This window comes from Centroberyx gerrardi, chromosome 15 (genome assembly GCF_048128805.1).
Source record: "Centroberyx gerrardi isolate f3 chromosome 15, fCenGer3.hap1.cur.20231027, whole genome shotgun sequence".
NCBI lineage: Eukaryota > Metazoa > Chordata > Actinopteri > Beryciformes > Berycidae > Centroberyx > Centroberyx gerrardi.
The window spans coordinates 216257-233723 of NC_136011.1; the positions used below are offsets into that span (position 1 = coordinate 216257).

A 17467-nucleotide genomic window follows, 5' to 3' on the forward strand; every position below is an offset into this window, starting at 1 on the left:
TTCTTCAGAACCCAATATCAGATGCGTATCAGGTTTAAAATGCATACATATCTAATACTGGAAACATCCGATTCAATCTGCTAGGACAAAAAATATATCTGTCACATATAGTCAAAATCAGATTTTATGTGCATGTGTAATCCAACTTTATAAAAGTCTGGTCAAACCACACCTGCTGTCTGTATAGACTCGTCAGCAATTTGAGATTAAGTTTCCACAGTTCCTTTATTATGTAATGCTTCATTTTCCTGCACCAAATAAGGCTTTATTAAAAACGAATTATATGACTTGTTTGTTATTGTGATGGATTACTTGACTTGGCTACCAGTGCCCCTTGGTTGATGGGGGATGTTAACAATGCTAACAAGCCATTGTATGGAAAGTGAAGCACAAAAATATTTTTTTATTCCCACAATCTGACAAGGGTCTGATTAAGAAAATAAGATTAAAATTCAAAATGTCAAGCTACTCCTTTAAAAGAAATTAGGCAATTCTTATTTGAATTCTGTACATCAGTACAGTACATCTATCCAAAGTGTATGTAAAGGCAAACAGTGGAGTGCAGGGTGAGGTGAACTTGGGAAGTTTGACACCGCCTTAGTTCCTGATAACGAGCAGATTGGTACATTTGATACGAACCAAATCCTTAGACTGAAAGCAACTACAGGCCCTTGTCTTAAAACAATAAGACACGTTTCTAAGTACATCTTATGAACAAGAAACTAAACATTTTTATTTCAACAGCATGTATCATTTCGATTCTGAACAACCACAATAAAATGTGTGTACATACAAAATGATTATTCACTACTTTAATACTGTAGACCAAAGGCTGTTGTAAAGTCATTATGTACAAAGTTGAACTCCTTTTGGTGGTGATGGCTCTGGCAGTTATCCTCTGGTCACTGATCACTTTTATCTTGTTAGAGACTCTTTCAACTGTTCGTACATCCTCTGATCCTATAGAGGGGACAGTGGGCACAGACAATTAGTGTAGAATCAAATCATGCTTGTTCTAGTTAAATCCAGCCCCAGGATCCATTATTCACCGACCAGGTAATTTCCCACAACAAACATCGCTAACTTATTGTGGCAGGTGAGGAACGGCAGAACTAACACAGTCCATCTATGAACATTGACAGCTAATATTTATCGCTCACATTTATCATTATGGACAAATAATTATTTTAAAGTTAACAGCTAATTTCTTGCTATTGCCAATCTGACTGTGTAGGAATTCCAAGGACACCAGCCTAATGTTTAATGTTGCCATGTTTACAGTGGGACAAGAAAGGCTGGTTTTCCTGGCAACTTGATAGGGTGAGCTGACAGACAGTAAAGCACAATGGTCTCTTCACAGTGAGAAGTAGTGTCCTGGGCCTTAAAGGAATAGTTCACACAAAAATTGAAATTCAGTCATTATCTACTCACCCCTATGCCGGTAGAAAAATCGGGTAAAGTTTGTTAGTCCATAAAACAGTCCCGGAGATCCCCGGAAGAAGTACATTGCAGCGTTCTCCAAAACAACTGAAGTTGCTGGTGACCTGTCTTTCAGGAGTTCAAAAAATAACAGAAAATAACAAAAGCTGTTGTTTTCAAAATATGTCACGTTTGTGTGCACCCACCCCGGCCTCGATAGGTAAGACTAGCTCGAATTACCAGAAACAAGACTTCCGGCTGGCCTTCAAAATAAAAGCGCAATATTGTAGTTCATACAACCAAATTCAATAAGTGAGCACCCATATTAATGTTTGATGTCCACTTTAGTGTATGTTCTGTATGTATTCTGCACAGTGTAATGCATGCAGCATTTAAGTAAAAAATGGCACCTTTTATGGCATCTTTCATTATTATTATGACATCAAACATATGGATGCTCACTTATTGAATTTGACGATGTAATTGGTTTAAAACAGTATTTATACCCAATTTAAAATATCACGCTTTTCAGGGTTCCCACACCTTCTTAAACATCAAATTCAAGGACTTTTCAAGGACTTTCCAGGCCCAATTCCCTCAAATTCAAGGACCCAACACGGCATAGTTTGAGACATGGATCAAGGGTAATTACTGTTACAACATTGAGAATTTTTATAATGAGAACTAGCAGGCTTTACAGAAGCTCACAGACAATTAAAAAGAGAGAGGCTTGAATGTGTGAACACTTCTCAACTGTGCTGTGTTACAGTGATGGCAGACTATGTGGTCTCTTGGCCTTCTCTAACACAAATATATAAATTCAAGCACTTTCAATGACCCATGTCTATTTATGTCTATTTTCAAGAACTTTCAAGGCCTTGATTTTTTTTCTCAAATTCACAAACTTTCAAGGATTTCAAGAACCCGTGGGGACCTTAGCTTTTATTTTGAAGGCTAAACGGCCAAAACGGAAGTCTTGTTTGTGCTAGTCTTACCTATTGCAACCGAGGTGCGCACAAACGTGACGTAAAACAACAGCTGGAGTGGTGATTTCAGCTAAATAATGGTGTAAATGTCGGTCTTTTCAAGACACTGTTATTTTTTGAAGTGAAGTCTGAAAACAGGTCACCAGTAACTTCAGTTGTTTTGGAGAAAGATGCGATGTACTTCTTCCGGGGATCTTCGGGACTGTTGTATGGACTAACAAACTTTACCTGATTTTCTACTGACATGGGGGTGAGTAGATAATGACTGAATTTTCATTTTTGGGTGAACTATTCCTTTAATAATCAGCTGCAACATCACACATCTACACAGGAGTGCTGTTCCTGGGGAATAATAATGTGCAAATAAATAAAGCCACTACTGATATACTGGATGCGGTTTGTTTCTTCCAATACATTTCAAATCTATATATTTGGTAAGGGAATGTCCGATATGGATTTTGTTACAGATGCCAATATATTTTGTACTCAGGCTGCCAATAGCCAATTTTAAAGGTCCCGTATTCTACACTTTCCAGTGTTTTATGTCTTGAGGTCCATTAAAAGCTGTTTGTGTGGTGTCGTGTACCAAAAACACACTCAATCCATTTTTACACGTTCATTTTCCAGCATCTCTGTGAACCTTGCCAAGAACAGGCTGTTTCTGTTGCTGTGCCTTTAAGGTTCATTAATATTAACGACCCCTCTGGCTAACCGTTTCAAGAGTGAAACGTGAGACACCACAGACCATGGCAGCTGCAAACAGCGAGAGGCAGGGAAAACTCTGATAATAAACAATGAAAAACACTTTGTTAGTCTACTATTTCTTACAAAGATGATAATGACCGTACCTTTGTGACGCCACAAAGTTACGGTAGTCCAAACGGCTTGTTTAGAAGCTCTGCTTTCTAATATGGATTGTGTGGATTTAGTTGGCGACGTTTTGATACTTTCACAATATCCCCTTTCACACATGAAACCCGTAAAAGTGGCAGATTGAGTTTGCTGGTAATGATAGCAGTTTGTGTTGTTCACACAAGACATGCCGTTCCACCTTTTTAACATAATGCTGCCATTCACACAGCACCAGCAATACCGTTATATTCCACTGTTGTCATTACGTTTAACCGCCGGAGTCTCTGCAGTTTAAAACACAGCGGGTTAATCTCTCCGTCCGCCCAGACTCCGAGGATCTCTCTTATTTCACCGTCTGTCCAATTCCACATTTTCCTCAAAAAAGGTAAAGCTCCAGCCTTTTGTATGGTGGTTTGTATTCCTCTCCTACAGTCCTAACATAAAATGTTGTAAAACACGGATCGCTGTTCAATTCAGTAATAAACTTTATTTCATTATTTCATGCATTTTGCCAGAAAAAAAAACAGACTAGTTAATAATAATATAATAATAATAGCCTGTTGATTGATCACACACGATAGGTCTAATTATGATCCGATATGTGCGATACACGTGTTGGAGCTTTCTCAGCTCTGAGGAATAGGAAGGTGAAATTATTCCAGACAGGATGATGGATTAATAAAATGGTCAATGTTCTGGCATCGTTCACACATACAGTGGATACAGAACATTACTAGTAATGTTACAACGTCTTGAGCTGGGAAATGAGCAGAACTGATATACTGGCATTTCCACACCGGCTGCTGTTCACACATGACGGCATGCCGTCACATTTATGGAACAGGCTGCATGTGTCAAAGGGTCTAATGTTTAGATAGCACATCCAACTCCTTTATAATCAAAGAGGCAAGGGAAAACCTGTTTTACATGATATGGGACCTTTAATACTGATATTTCTGTTTACCACAATGACAAGTGAAGAGTAGGTAGCAAGTTTACTAGTTGAAAACGTTTACTCGCTCGCTTTATCGATTCGCCTTTTCTCAGGCCGACTTTGACAACACGATTTAGGAAAGAGGTGAAAACGTCAACACAGCTGGCCCATGTGTGTGGCTATTTGTTTATATCATTATGTCTCACGGAAATCTCCACGTAGCACACGTTAGTTTCAGGATTGGTTACAGGGTCTGAAATCGCTTATTGCAGGTTTAAAATCTTTGTCAAAGACAAATCATTTCAAATTTGAACGTCAGGCAAACGGTTTAAGAGTTATTGGCATTTGTCTGCTGTGGTGCCCTTTATGGGCCAAATTTCCTGAAATTTTCAAGCCAAAGCATAGTCACCTGTTGATGAGGTGGGTCAAGTTTCATGGGTATTGGACTTTGCATTCACAAGTTATGTTCATTTGCTAAATAGGTGCATAGATAGTTTGGCTGCCTATGGCAGTTTGGAACTTTTTGCCATGTGAGTCCAGAGATGCTGCATGACAAATTGGGGGATGACTGGATCAATGGTTTAGGACGTGTTGGCAAAAACAGCTTTTTCAGAAAATTGCGGTCTGCCATGTGCACTTGATTTGGCTTGATCCAAGGAATCTATGGAAAAAAATGTAATGTTTGTTGCCCGAGTAGTGGTTGAGATTTCAAACCTATCTGCCAAGTTGGGTTGCTGTGGGTCATACGGTCTCCAGATACTTTTAACAGAGATGATGAAGAAGAATCCAAACAAAAACAATTGTGTTCCAATTGTCCAATCCTAACAAAAATTGTAATTCTTCAGTTTGAAGTATTTTTTGCATGGAGAAAAAAGAATCATTGTACCATTTGTTCATTATCTTACCTTTTTGGACACAGAAGGCCGTACTTTCTTAAAGGCATCCTCAAAGTTTTGTTTGCTAACCCTGATGTCAGCTACAGGACCAGTGGAGAATGAGTGACCTGTATGTAGCCAATGAACAGAACAATCTCAACTGATGATAAGACTGAGGCCTGCTTGTCCAACTTTTTCTTCCCTGTTGTAGTTTAGAGTTCACACTTGGAAATGCCAAATAGTAGTCTAGTAGAATAGTAGAAGTAGGAAGCAAGTTACCTGAATAAGATGGGGAATGTTGGGACATCAGATAGGCCCTCAGGGCATTAACAGATGCTTCCCTTACTAAAGCAGACAGGTCAGCTCCACTGTATAAACAAGAAAAAAAAAAAAAATTAGACATAATTTTGATCCGATTTTTTTTCCTGTTGTGTATGAAGCGTTTGAGCCAGTGTTTTTTTTCTTTTTCTTAATGATTAAGTCTTAAAAAAAGAACAGTTTTTGCACTACAAACAAAGCCAAAGTTAACACTGACATAAGGTTGGAGGGATGGCACAGGAAACAAATAAAATTACCACCACTGCTACAAAATAACATTAGGGGAAACAGCAATATGAATATATGTAATATAGTATGAGAGGACAGCAGGTGTCTCCAGCTGAGACTTACGTGAAGCAGTCACAGCGCTCGTCGTGGGCAATCTCTTCAAGGCTTACACCCTGCTCCAGACGAGGTATGGTGCCCCCCTACAACATATGAACTTTTAAGTATCTGTCGTACTATAACACTAGTCAATACTGGGAGCAGGGGTTCTGTGCCAGCTCAGAGAAAAAGCTTTTAGCTCTAAGTACATGATATCCCCTCCATTCCATTTACAACATTCTTCTTAATTACAACAGGGGTAGTTGAACTTCTTCAGTTTGGATGCAAGAGTGTATTTGAGGACCCTTGGTTACCCTGGTTTAACCATTACCTTGGTGATGGTGAGCAAGATGGCATGGCGGTCTGCTGAAGGTGGCAGGCCCACATACAGGGTTTTATCCAGACGGCCAGGCCTCAGTATCGCAGGGTCTATGATATCTGGGAAGAGACAAGAAGGTGGCAATGGTTTATCGTTTATAAAAACAAAACAAAATGTGTTTGGGGATGAGAAAGGAGAGAAACTGGAGCACACTGATCAACTTGCAGCCTTTATTGCAGCCTAGTCAAGCTCTAGTTTAGCTTACCTGGTCTGTTGGTGGCAGCCATGATGAAGACTTGCCGGCGGGTCTCCAGGCCATCCATCTCCGTCAGCAGCTGGTTAACCACCCGCACACTGGCACCTGACTGAAGACACAGAGACCATGTTAGTATAAAGATATGATCAGGACACCACAAAAACAGCATATAATGGTGGAAATTAAATACCAGTACATGTAGTACCTCATGATCAAATCAAAAGTGTTGTATTCTGGGCTTGAAAAACAATATTAGAAGATTAAAAGTGTGAACATGATTATCTTCTCATGACCTCTGCGCCATTGTATTTGTCATAGTCATACAATCCTCTTGCTTACCTCATTGCCTGACCGACGTGGGCACAAGGCGTCAATCTCATCAAAAAAAATGACGCAAGGAGCCGAGTTGCGTCCCCTCTGGAATACCTGCCTCACAGCCCGCTCACTCTCTCCCACATACTGGTGAATGGTAGAAACACATAAGTTCAACCAGGAACTTCCTACACCATCCTTGTGTATGAAGCTTAAGTTATGGTGAAGAAGGGCAGCAGGACCGACAGCTTATTGGTCCAAGTGTTTAATGTATTTATACAGCACAGGAATATGAAAGGCACAATACAACTTGGCATAAAATAATGAGGAACAGATTTATAAAACTTATAGACTAAGGAATGTTTTCAGAACATGTGCGATAGGCTGCAGGAGCCTCATTTATAAAACTATGCGTAGATTCCACACTAAAAAGTTATGTATGGACAAAAGAGGAAAATTATGTATGGACAAAAATAAGCTGTGTGTATGCATACCGGCACGCAATTTCCCCTGTGTCAATCCCCAAAATCTTGAAATACGCAGTACGCAGTGCACACGCCTCATACTCTGCCCCCTTAACTCCCACAATTAACCATAGATGGTTAATGAAATGCCCTTAAAGGAATAGTTCACCCAAAAATGAAAATTCAGTCATTATCTACTCACCCCCATGCCAGTAGAAAATCGGGTAAAGTTTGTTAGTCCATACAACAGTCCCGGAGATCCCTGGAGTTGCAATGTACTTCGGAGATCTCCAGGACTGTTGTATCTAACAAACTTTACCTGATTTTCTACTGGCATGGAGGTGAGTAGATAATGACTGAATTTTCATTTTTGGGTGAACTATTCCTTCAATGAATATTGATGTGCATGTAAATGTGCTTGTAATTCCATTCTCTGTGGGTGAAAATGGCAAAGCTGGAGCAAAACGGAATAGAGAAATTTCCGTCACTCAAATTTGCCTATAATTTGAAGTGACGTTTGAAGTGTGGCGTTTGAGGCTCCTCATGCATAGTATCCCCTTCACCTCCATAGGATGATGGATGAGAGACGTTTTGTCTACACATTTCTGACAGTATGGAGCTTAGCCTATATAGGCATGTGAATTATCTTCACAAATTGTTTCCGCATTGAGGATAAACCTGTGTATCCTCCGGCCATGCCTCATTGGAGGACAGAGGCGAGGAGATATGAAGGATCCTTCATGCATCTTCTAACCATCCTTAATGATGGCAGCTGTCATCGGATGTTGAGTCAGCGAGGAGTCGAGGCCGCGAGGATGGAGGATAAGACGCATTTTGGCCAAATGGAATGTACCCCTTGACATTGTCAAGGAGGTTTTTAGACGTTTTTATGACACACAATATTATTATTAGAGGGCTTTCTGTGGAGTAGGACTAGAAATTAACTGAGTGTAAAGATATTTTTGTTTTATTTCACTACTTTGCCATTGTAGTCAAAATTTCCCACCGTCTCCAAAATGTGAGCATGCACAGGTCTAAGTTTCTGTAGTGGTATGCACAGTCTCACAAGTTTGCTTTTATAAATCCAACAATCTGTGTGAAGAGTGGCACATGCAGTTTTCATGCCAGTTTAGTGTGCACACAAGGTTTTATAAGTGAGGCCCTGGGTCTTTACATCCACTGAGAGTGATTCTGTTTAGTTTTCAATAAAACATGATAGACATCTGAGCGTTCTAGTTTCAGGAGAAGAACAAGCCAAATTTGCTTCTCAAAGATGTACATATGGACATACAGAGGTGGCACACCTCTAACCCTAACCCTGCTCAAAATAAACAATTTACTGGTGGGAAATCAAAGTAGAAGGACTTGGGATAGGATAATAAGGTGGCCCGTTTGTTGCATTTTATTCACCATTTTCACTTCACTATTGGAATAAATCAGTGTGCGGCAGTACTGTGGTCCAACTGAACAGCAGTGTCCAGGCAACCTCCACTACAACAAGATGAACAAGTTCCTAAACATGAGCACAACTGCATGGAGCTCAGTGACTCACCATGTTGAGCAGCTCTGGACCCTTGACAGAGATGAAGTTCAGGCCTGACTCATTGGCCACTGCCTGCCATGACATACAACACAGTGCAAAACTGTCACTGAGCAGCTACATGTTCTCTCTCGTTCTTTTTCTTTCTCTTCTCGTTGACAGCTACTTGACACCTGGCTGTGTTACAGTTTAAAATTATCATATTGTGAAAGAATGGCCATATATCATATAGACATATGAAATCAGAGTAGATATTAGGCAGATATACATTTGACGATAAGTGTCCAAATCACACATTGCTAGTTAAGGACTGGTTTTATTGTAAAACTATGACATGGTAAACTGATATATATTACATAAATTAACACATCAGACTAGAGTTGTTAAAAACAAACAATCATGATACTGGCATTCAGGTAACAACTGCACATTTGTGAGGTAGGGGTACCTTTGCCAGCAGCGTCTTCCCACAGCCTGGAGGTCCAGCCAGCAGCACTCCTGATGGAGCACTGAGCCCCAGGGAACTGAACTGCTCTGGAGAACGCACTGGGGCCTGAAAAACACAAACACAAACACACACACACACACACAGATCTTATTCTGCTCTGCAGTACAATGACAGTATTCATTCTTTGAGTCAGCAGAGTGTGACCTGCGATGAACCAGTCCAAATGTGGGCCAGCTCAGAGCAGGGCATGGGCCACCACTCCACTTGAAAGCATCAAGTCCCTTTATCTTAACATAATGTGGTATTGACAACGGTATGTGGTAGGAAAATAACAGCTGCCCAGTTAAATGAGGCATAACAACAAATTAACGTCCTATCCTGTATTGACTCTGCTAAAATGTACAACACTTGAAAAGGTGGTCAAGTAGGTGATATGAGTTTTGTACCCCATAGGTGTAGAATCAGGCAGCTAACAGTCTGGGGTAGCACAACTGTGTTACGTGCCAATAGGAATAAACAATCTACCCGTCTTCTGATTTAATATATTGCTGCTGTAAAGGGTAACTACTATCTTGACTTTAGGACAATGTCTGACTACAGTGTTTATTAAACTATGAGTAGGGACCATAAAATGCTTTTAGTTGGAATCTGTATGACCAAAGTTCAAGTACACTTTAATGGGCCTAGTGCCCAGGGTGAGGCTAGATTTTAATTTGGATCATGGACTTAAAGTGTTCAGAAGCTTGATGCTACCAATATGGCCATGGTCAGCTCCTCTCGGATGTCCTGCAGAGCTCCCACATCCTCCCAGGTGACATCAGGTGTGGTGGCGAAGCCCTCCCGCTTGGCTGAGGGCTGGACGCTGGCCAGGGAGGCCTGAAAGTCGGACATAAGGATGGACAGACCAGCCAGCTCTTCCTCCGACAGTGATTCAGTGTTCTTAAGCAGCTGCAACAGGCGCCACAGCTCCCCCTGCTGGACAGAGCAGAGACCTGATCAGGACAACACAAGATAGCAGGGTAGCAATCCTAATACATATGTTTGCAAATGCCTGCCACCCAGGTATTTCCAGGTGGCACTTAAGAGAGGCTTCATACACTGTGAAAGTCAAAACAGGAAGACAAGCCTGGGGTAACATCTTAAAACACAACCAAGTGGCTTTATCCAGTTACATGACGGTCTAGATGAAATCACAAGCATGTTTAAGGGCTGGTTTCGCGGACAGGGATTAAGCCTAGTCCTAGACTGAACACAAAATTCAATGGAGATATCTATTGAAAAAGTCCTTAGTCTATGACTAGGCTTAATCTCTGTCCGCAAAACCAGCCCTGAGTGTTTTAAAATGATTAAGTGATAGAGGAAGCATTAAATCCACCTTCCCTCACTGTACTTACTAGCTGCAACACCCGCTTTATATCAGCATGCATCTCTATACATAAACAAAAACTCATTGTTTAAAACAAAGCATGACCACTACTCGTGATTTATCATCATAATCATCTTATTTGAATGTAATCTCACATGTCTGGCTCCTTTGCTAATGTTATTGTTTTCTCAGTAGAGATGAAGGCAGCTGATAAACAAACAAAGCTTACAGCATACTGCTTATACATGTGCTCTATGTATTGATGAACTCCCAATGCATAAGAAATTGTTTTATACCCTTCCTGAGATCTATGCCATATCACAGTTGTGTTTGTTGCTTGCTTTTGTCCTGTCTACAAAAGTACAGAAGAATAGAAATGACCCTCTGCCCTGCTACATCTCTCTGTGCTGTCAGTTTCACCTGTATCTTTACATCATTAAATTACTAGCCTTTGACATTGTCACATTATCTACTCTGTTTTACTGCTCAGCAGCTCCTCTGGTCCAGACTGTCCCTGCTCCTCCTCAGGACGAGTCCTTTTCCTTCTTTGAAAATATTTTTCAAAATTAAGAGTTAAAAAGGTAATATTAACGTAACACTGACTAGCAGCTAGACAGCGTGCTAATCTCGGAAACCCTGCTGTATTCCGAGTAACGTTAACTGTTATTTTCGGGAATTCAGCTGGCTGTCTTCTTGGCATGGGAGGAAAAAAAAAATCCCCTCACGCCCGCGTGTGCAATGGGAGGCGCATAGACGGGTCCGGGGGGGGGGGGGGAGAGAGACTTGGATAAACGCAATGTCAATATGGTGCCTACGTTGATAGTCTCATTTAATTTGCCCATTTACATTCCAGCTAATAACATGCAATGCTGTCATAGGATACTATTTGAAATTTCGTCATTAGTAGTAATGAAGAGAGTATATAAAACCATCTGTAGACACCATATAATAAAATAAAAACACCTACAAAAAGGAGATCTAACCACCCTTTAAGCCTGGTCACCACACCACACATACCCTTAAAAACCCACAAATCCCCAAAAAACAGGGGGAAGGACTCCAACTATCCTAACAAACCTACATCAGACGACATGACACTGAGAAAGTTGGCAAACATATCCACCATGCCAGCACTTCCAAAAACAACCAGTTACTAATAACAGAACCCCACTGCTACCACGTCCGCAAACTAACGCTCAATGCATTAATCATAATGAGTGTGATTCAGTGCAGCTTATACCATCGAAAAAGTTCTAGTCGTCCCATCCTACAATAGTGCAATAGTCCAAACTTCAGTAGACAAAGCTAAAGGAGACAAGTGGTACAGATCCAGTCCACAAATCCGATCTCCTCAGCCTCCTGCAGGGCCTCAAAGATATGATGTTCAGAGCCAGGATAAGCTTGAATTTGGCCGGGTAGATAAGGAATGCTCTGTAGCCCGTTTTCAGAGACTTGCTCACTTGCTCAATTTCAATCTTCTCCCTAGCCAAGCATGGGAACCGTACTGGCAGGGAAGAAGAGATGTAGGATAAGGAGCTGGATGTTTCAACTCCCTCAGGTATGTTGTAGACGCAGAAATTGTCTCTTCGACTCCGGTCTTTGAGCTCACCTAACTTAACTTAAATTTAGTGAGTTGTCATGTTTTGTAATGTGCAATGTTCATAATGCACGGCGCAAAGTGCCACAGTTATTGAAGAATGTGATTAACGGTTTCAAATGGCTCTGAAATACACACAATATTTTTTCGGACAACGTTTTAACCTTATAGATTAAATTGTGCTCAATTTTGACTGTTTTCTGAGTGTTTTCTTACTTTTAGACTAGTCGACTAGTCTAAATTTAAATTTTCGTTTAATCGATGGGGAAATTAGTCGTTAGGAACATCCCTAGTTCGTGCAACCAGTTAGTTCTGCTGGAATGGTGTCGAGTCTACTCTGGAGATTCGGAAATTGTGTTTCAATGAACAAGCGTTTTTCCATCTCTGATTCAATCATGGTGAATAGCAACTCGTCCACACTTTCCATAGGGGTTTCATGGTTCTGCTCGTTTTGAGTATTTGGATGGCCTCGGATGGACTTCGATCGTGAAGTCATCTTGAATCAGTATGCTCTGAGATTCATTGCAGTAAAATTCCAGTTTACACCAAACTCGCATGTGTAACCAACAGTATTTGTAAACAGTAACTTCATACTTTTTAATTGGAAATTTATAGCACTGCTCAATACTCAGAAAGTTAACATGAGTGCAGTGCAGAGACTTAATTGCATATGATCAACAGTTGGATTCCACTGGACCCATCGCTCTCACTGTAGATTAGGACAAGTACCACAACCACAAGTCAACCTCTGTCAACCTGTTACAACACTGCTTATGCATCCTTGGCGACATGGACAACCTTGATCTTTCACCTCACCTTCGCAAATCACTCTGAATCCTTGTTCTAGCAAAACGCATACTAACAAAAAACACACTACATACAGCATAGAACAAACCACAATGCCAGTATCAAACTCATCATCCCCCATTTTGTATATTCTGACTCCTTTTTCCATCTATTTCTTAGCATATGTATATCCGTCTGCATGTACGCAATATGTACATACAAACAGAAATGCAAATGTAAGTTTATTTGCATAATTAAAAAACATTTTTCCCAAATGACTAGTAAAATTGCTATGACTGAACCGAAGGTCATCCCATAGTAATAGTTTTGCACTGGTAAATTTTTTGACCTTTACAACCTATTAATCTACCTTACCTCCAGGGTATGCCGCCCTGAATCTCCCTGAGGTAACCGTTTGAGCTCCATCATCTCCTCGCTCTCTGTGTTGACTGAGGGGTGGCCATCGATGGGTCCTACATCGCAGCTCTCCTCTCTAACCTGTCCCTGTGGCAGAGGAGCCTTGTCCTGAGGCCCACTTGTTGACAGGTCCATTGAGGGGCATTGGCTTTGGCTCTGCAACTGTCCATGCATTTCTAGTAGAACCCTGTTTACTGCACTCATGGCAGCTTCGCGGCACAGTGCCATAAGATCTGCGCCCACATAGCCTGGGGTGAGCCGGGCCAACTGCTGGTAGTCAAAGTCCTCGGGCAGCTTCAGCTTCCGACATAGGGTCTTCAAGATCCTGTAAGAGTAGATAATGGTATGTTTCATGTTAAGTGTTAATATAGTAACAGTGTCAATACAATCAGTATCTGCAGTCACTCAAAGAAATTTTAAATCAATATCTACCCACGTAAACAAACCTCTTTTTAAAAATACATATAATGCATATTGCTGGTGTTTTTATGTCAAGATCTGTTGGCCAATTTGAGAATGGAAAAATAATTTCAAATGCGTTTTGGGTTTCTGTTGATAGGACTCTCCTTTTGATTACATTTGAACTATGATTGGGTCTTTAATTCCATTACAAAATCATTCTAAGAGTAACTTTGGTTCAAAGGATGAATGGTTAAAAAATACAGAAAGAGCAGAGGGCAAAAAAAAAAAAATTTGTATTGAATGCATCACTTTGTGATAGGTGAAAAACTGAAAACATCTGATTTGACAAATAAGGCTATCTATTTAGGTAGACTTTACTGGTCTAACTGGCAAATTTGTAGAGCACTCTCAAAATAAATATAATAAATATAGCAGCAAGCGGCAATTGGCAGGACCTAAGCACAACATGCTAATTTGTTCAAAGATGAGAAACCTAAAACATTATGATTAGTTATGAGTGAATGGCTTGAAAAGCTGATGCATTTTAGAGATTGTCGGTGGTCTTAATGTCCGAGAATATCTTTTGCTATCATGGAATCCACTTGAACAAAGGAGGCAAAAGCTTTACAATTAAATTTAACTCATTTTGTCAAATTGGTAGCCTGCAATATAATTCGCCGCTAACTCTTTTGCAACTATCTACTGCAAACATAGGGAGAACATACAAACTCCACACAGGAAAGACTGGGGCAGAGATTCTAATGCTGTGAGGGGACATACAGTGGCATCCAGTAGAGTTTACATTCTCTGAAGCTCATGTTCTGGGATATTTCTCACCATGAATTCAGTGACATTTGGTAATCTTTATAATTTGGGGATGAAGTGTCCTATAAATAAATATATTTGCAGACCTCCTCAGCTCGTCTCTCTTCGATCTGCTCCATTGTCTTCGCTATCGGCAGGCATCAACACAAAATCAATACAAAGCGGGCCAATCACTGTTTTTGCGTCCCTGCGTCGCCCTACATGTAGTCAAATTTTTGGAGTGGTGCAAGTAACCTCCGGCGGCAGCCTCTGTGGGCTAGAGACACTTTTAGCCTATTTACGACTAGGAAGTACGAGCTTACCTGGAGCACGTGGAGGCAGCCAGACTACCAGATCGCTGTAGGGCGACCACAGCTCCATGAGTGCGGTAAATCTTGGAGATAATGACTTAAATATTGGACTTTTGGACCCAGAGTGCAATCGTTTGGATTCGGAAGACTTGGATTATGGTGCAGAAGCTGCACTTTTAAGGCCCATTTACATCTAGACAATAACTATAAAGATCGCTATAACAAGTTTTAAATCATTCTAAGTAAATAGAATGTCAGTGTTGACACTACAACTATAAAAACATCCAAAACGACAACTACAACTATTTTGTTGGTTCCATCTCAGAGCGATTTTTTTGGATGTAGAGACAACGATGTTACAACCTGGCTCAAGGAAGTAACAGTGAGGGGAGACGTACGCCAAAGTAAAAATTAAAACAACGATTTATTAACTAAAACTAAGGGAAAATAACTAGACAACACAAACTACATCAAACCAAAAGAACAGAACAAAAGGTGTGCATAAGTGAGGAGGGAGAGAGCAACTGATGGTCAGATGGCTTTTTAAGCCCAAGGAGTACACCGGGCCCAGGTGCACTCAATCAGCCTTGACGACCCCACCCACCAGGCTCCTGCAAGACAGAGCCAGGAGAGTGGTCGTCACAACGATAAAACATTTTCAACCAATCAAAATAACGTTCTACAAAGGAAGGGGTGGGAGAATTCGGTAGTTCACTGCAGTGATGGCATTGCTTGCTGAGGAACTGATTACAGAAGTCCAGAGGAACCCAGCGCTATTTGACAAAGACCATCGCCTCTAAAATTGTTGAAAAGAAACGTGACATACCGGTCGGGATCGGAAGAGTTCTTGGGATTAGCGGTAAGGCGTGTTTACTGACTTGGATATACTCGCTAACTAGAGTATTTGCTAGTTATCTTGCTAACTAACAAAATAGCATTATGTCTTGGCCAACCTGATCTGCTGAGGGCAAATGTGTTATTATCCTATCTTTTTAATGGCTATGACCGGAAGGTAACAAGTAGCCTATTGAAAACCTATTTAGCCACAGTGACATTACAGGTGTTTCTCTCAACATGGAGACTAGCCTCTTTGATCCACAGTAGATGTGGTGTTCAGAGTCACCTACTGGTAAAGAAAATGAACAGCTTCACTTGGTGACTACCACTAGCTCTTATATAAACAAAGCACAATAATCTCATGAAAGCGCTGTAAAAGAGCATTAGTGATTCTGCCAGATCAGCTATGTCGTTATTTATTTTCGAGAACGAGTAAAATAAAAGTACATCAGTAAAGTAATCATGCTCCATTTTTTCTCTGATATTCGGCACCGATGATATCGTCGCAGTGTGAATGCGTGAGCAACACAGTATAGTTTGTAGTTATCTTTACAGTTGTCGCTGTAGATGTGAATGCGCCTTTATGGTCATTTTTGGAGCTCTAAACTATATGCCTATGTTATGTGGACATATTGTTGTTATGTGGTCATCGGGGTGAGTAGGCTAATGACAGAATTTTTTTTTCTTCTTTTTTTCCCCCATCACTGTATAGGTAATTTAGAAAACGCGAAGATGTTCAACAATCAGGACCTTTATCAATGTTTATGTTCGATCTAACAGAATGGAATAAAACAAAATTACTATTCCAAGACCGGCCACACACACACACACACACACACACACACACACACACACACACACACAGGGAAATAAAAAATCGTCTGGGTATCGGCCAATATGGCTGGCACAATATCAGCAATCGGTATCGGCTCCAAAAATCCAGATCAGTGCATCCCTACTAATAATCTTGATTAATAATTGTGATCACAATATTTGGCCAAATAATTGAAATTATTATTTTTGCCAAAATCATGTGGCCCTAACCTGAGACGAGCCGCTTCATCAGGGATGCCCAGGCAGATCTCTCTGTCAAAGCGTCCAGCTCGGCGGAGTGCTGGGTCCAAGGAATCTGGCCTGTTGGTGGCACCAATGACCAGAACTTGGGCTGTCACTGCCAGGCTGTTCATGTCTAGGGAGAAGCAAGGAACAATGGACAAAATGTAATTTTATTTAACAAATAAAATAAATGTTGTTCCTCCAGTGAAGGTGCACTCACATTATGTAACTTTCCTGTAATGATTTGTTGAGTGACAGTGTTTGGAACTACACAACCAGGGGCGTATCCCTACCATCCATGCAGGTGAGTAGCTGGGCAACAATCCTCCTCTCCATGTCTTTAGAGGCAACCTCTCTCTTAGGGGTGATGGCATCAATCTCATCTATGAACAGGATGCATGGGGCACTGGTCTGCAAGGTAATGAACAGTTGAGCCACAGTTCACCAATAAAGTCAATGTTGACTAGAGTGACCTTATTTCCTTGTTTATTGGCATGGAACTTTGCAGGCATTTTCCACCATCAGCTCCCAGTGACGTACTAGCTTTGCAAAATTTCCCCCCCAATTGCTGCAAGAATAGCGTGTGTTGGCAGTGGCACACATGGCATATATACAAACACAGCAGGGTTTTGATTCCAGTCTACAATGCAATCTTAAAATTGCTTAGGTGGGCTGGTCTACCTATGTGCTAAAAAAACAAAAAGTACAGATACAGTCCTGTGGCACCTACCTAGGTGTGTAGCATCAACTGTGGCTGTAGTTTAGATTACTACACTACTGCATTAATCAGGATAACCACATCATTCACCTAATGTTTTGTCAAGAAGAACAGATTCACTCAAAT

At 40.8% G+C, this 17467-nt stretch overlaps 1 protein-coding gene across 1 annotated transcript; it reads right to left on the bottom strand.

Moving 5' to 3' along the window:
* Positions 1-184: 184 nt before the first annotated feature.
* Positions 185-17033, bottom strand: LOC144542347 (nuclear valosin-containing protein-like). The gene is made up of 13 exons (XM_078288591.1): positions 16917-17033; positions 16612-16756; positions 13172-13538; positions 9801-10019; positions 9048-9152; positions 8612-8674; positions 6623-6742; positions 6293-6392; positions 6040-6146; positions 5736-5812; positions 5346-5434; positions 5097-5194; positions 185-960 (listed from the first exon to the last, which is right to left on the bottom strand). The coding sequence occupies exons 1-13, from the start codon at positions 16957-16959 to the stop codon at positions 916-918; spliced, it is 1578 nt and encodes a 525-aa protein (XP_078144717.1). The 5' UTR covers positions 16960-17033; the 3' UTR covers positions 185-915.
* Positions 17034-17467: the final 434 nt, after the last annotated feature.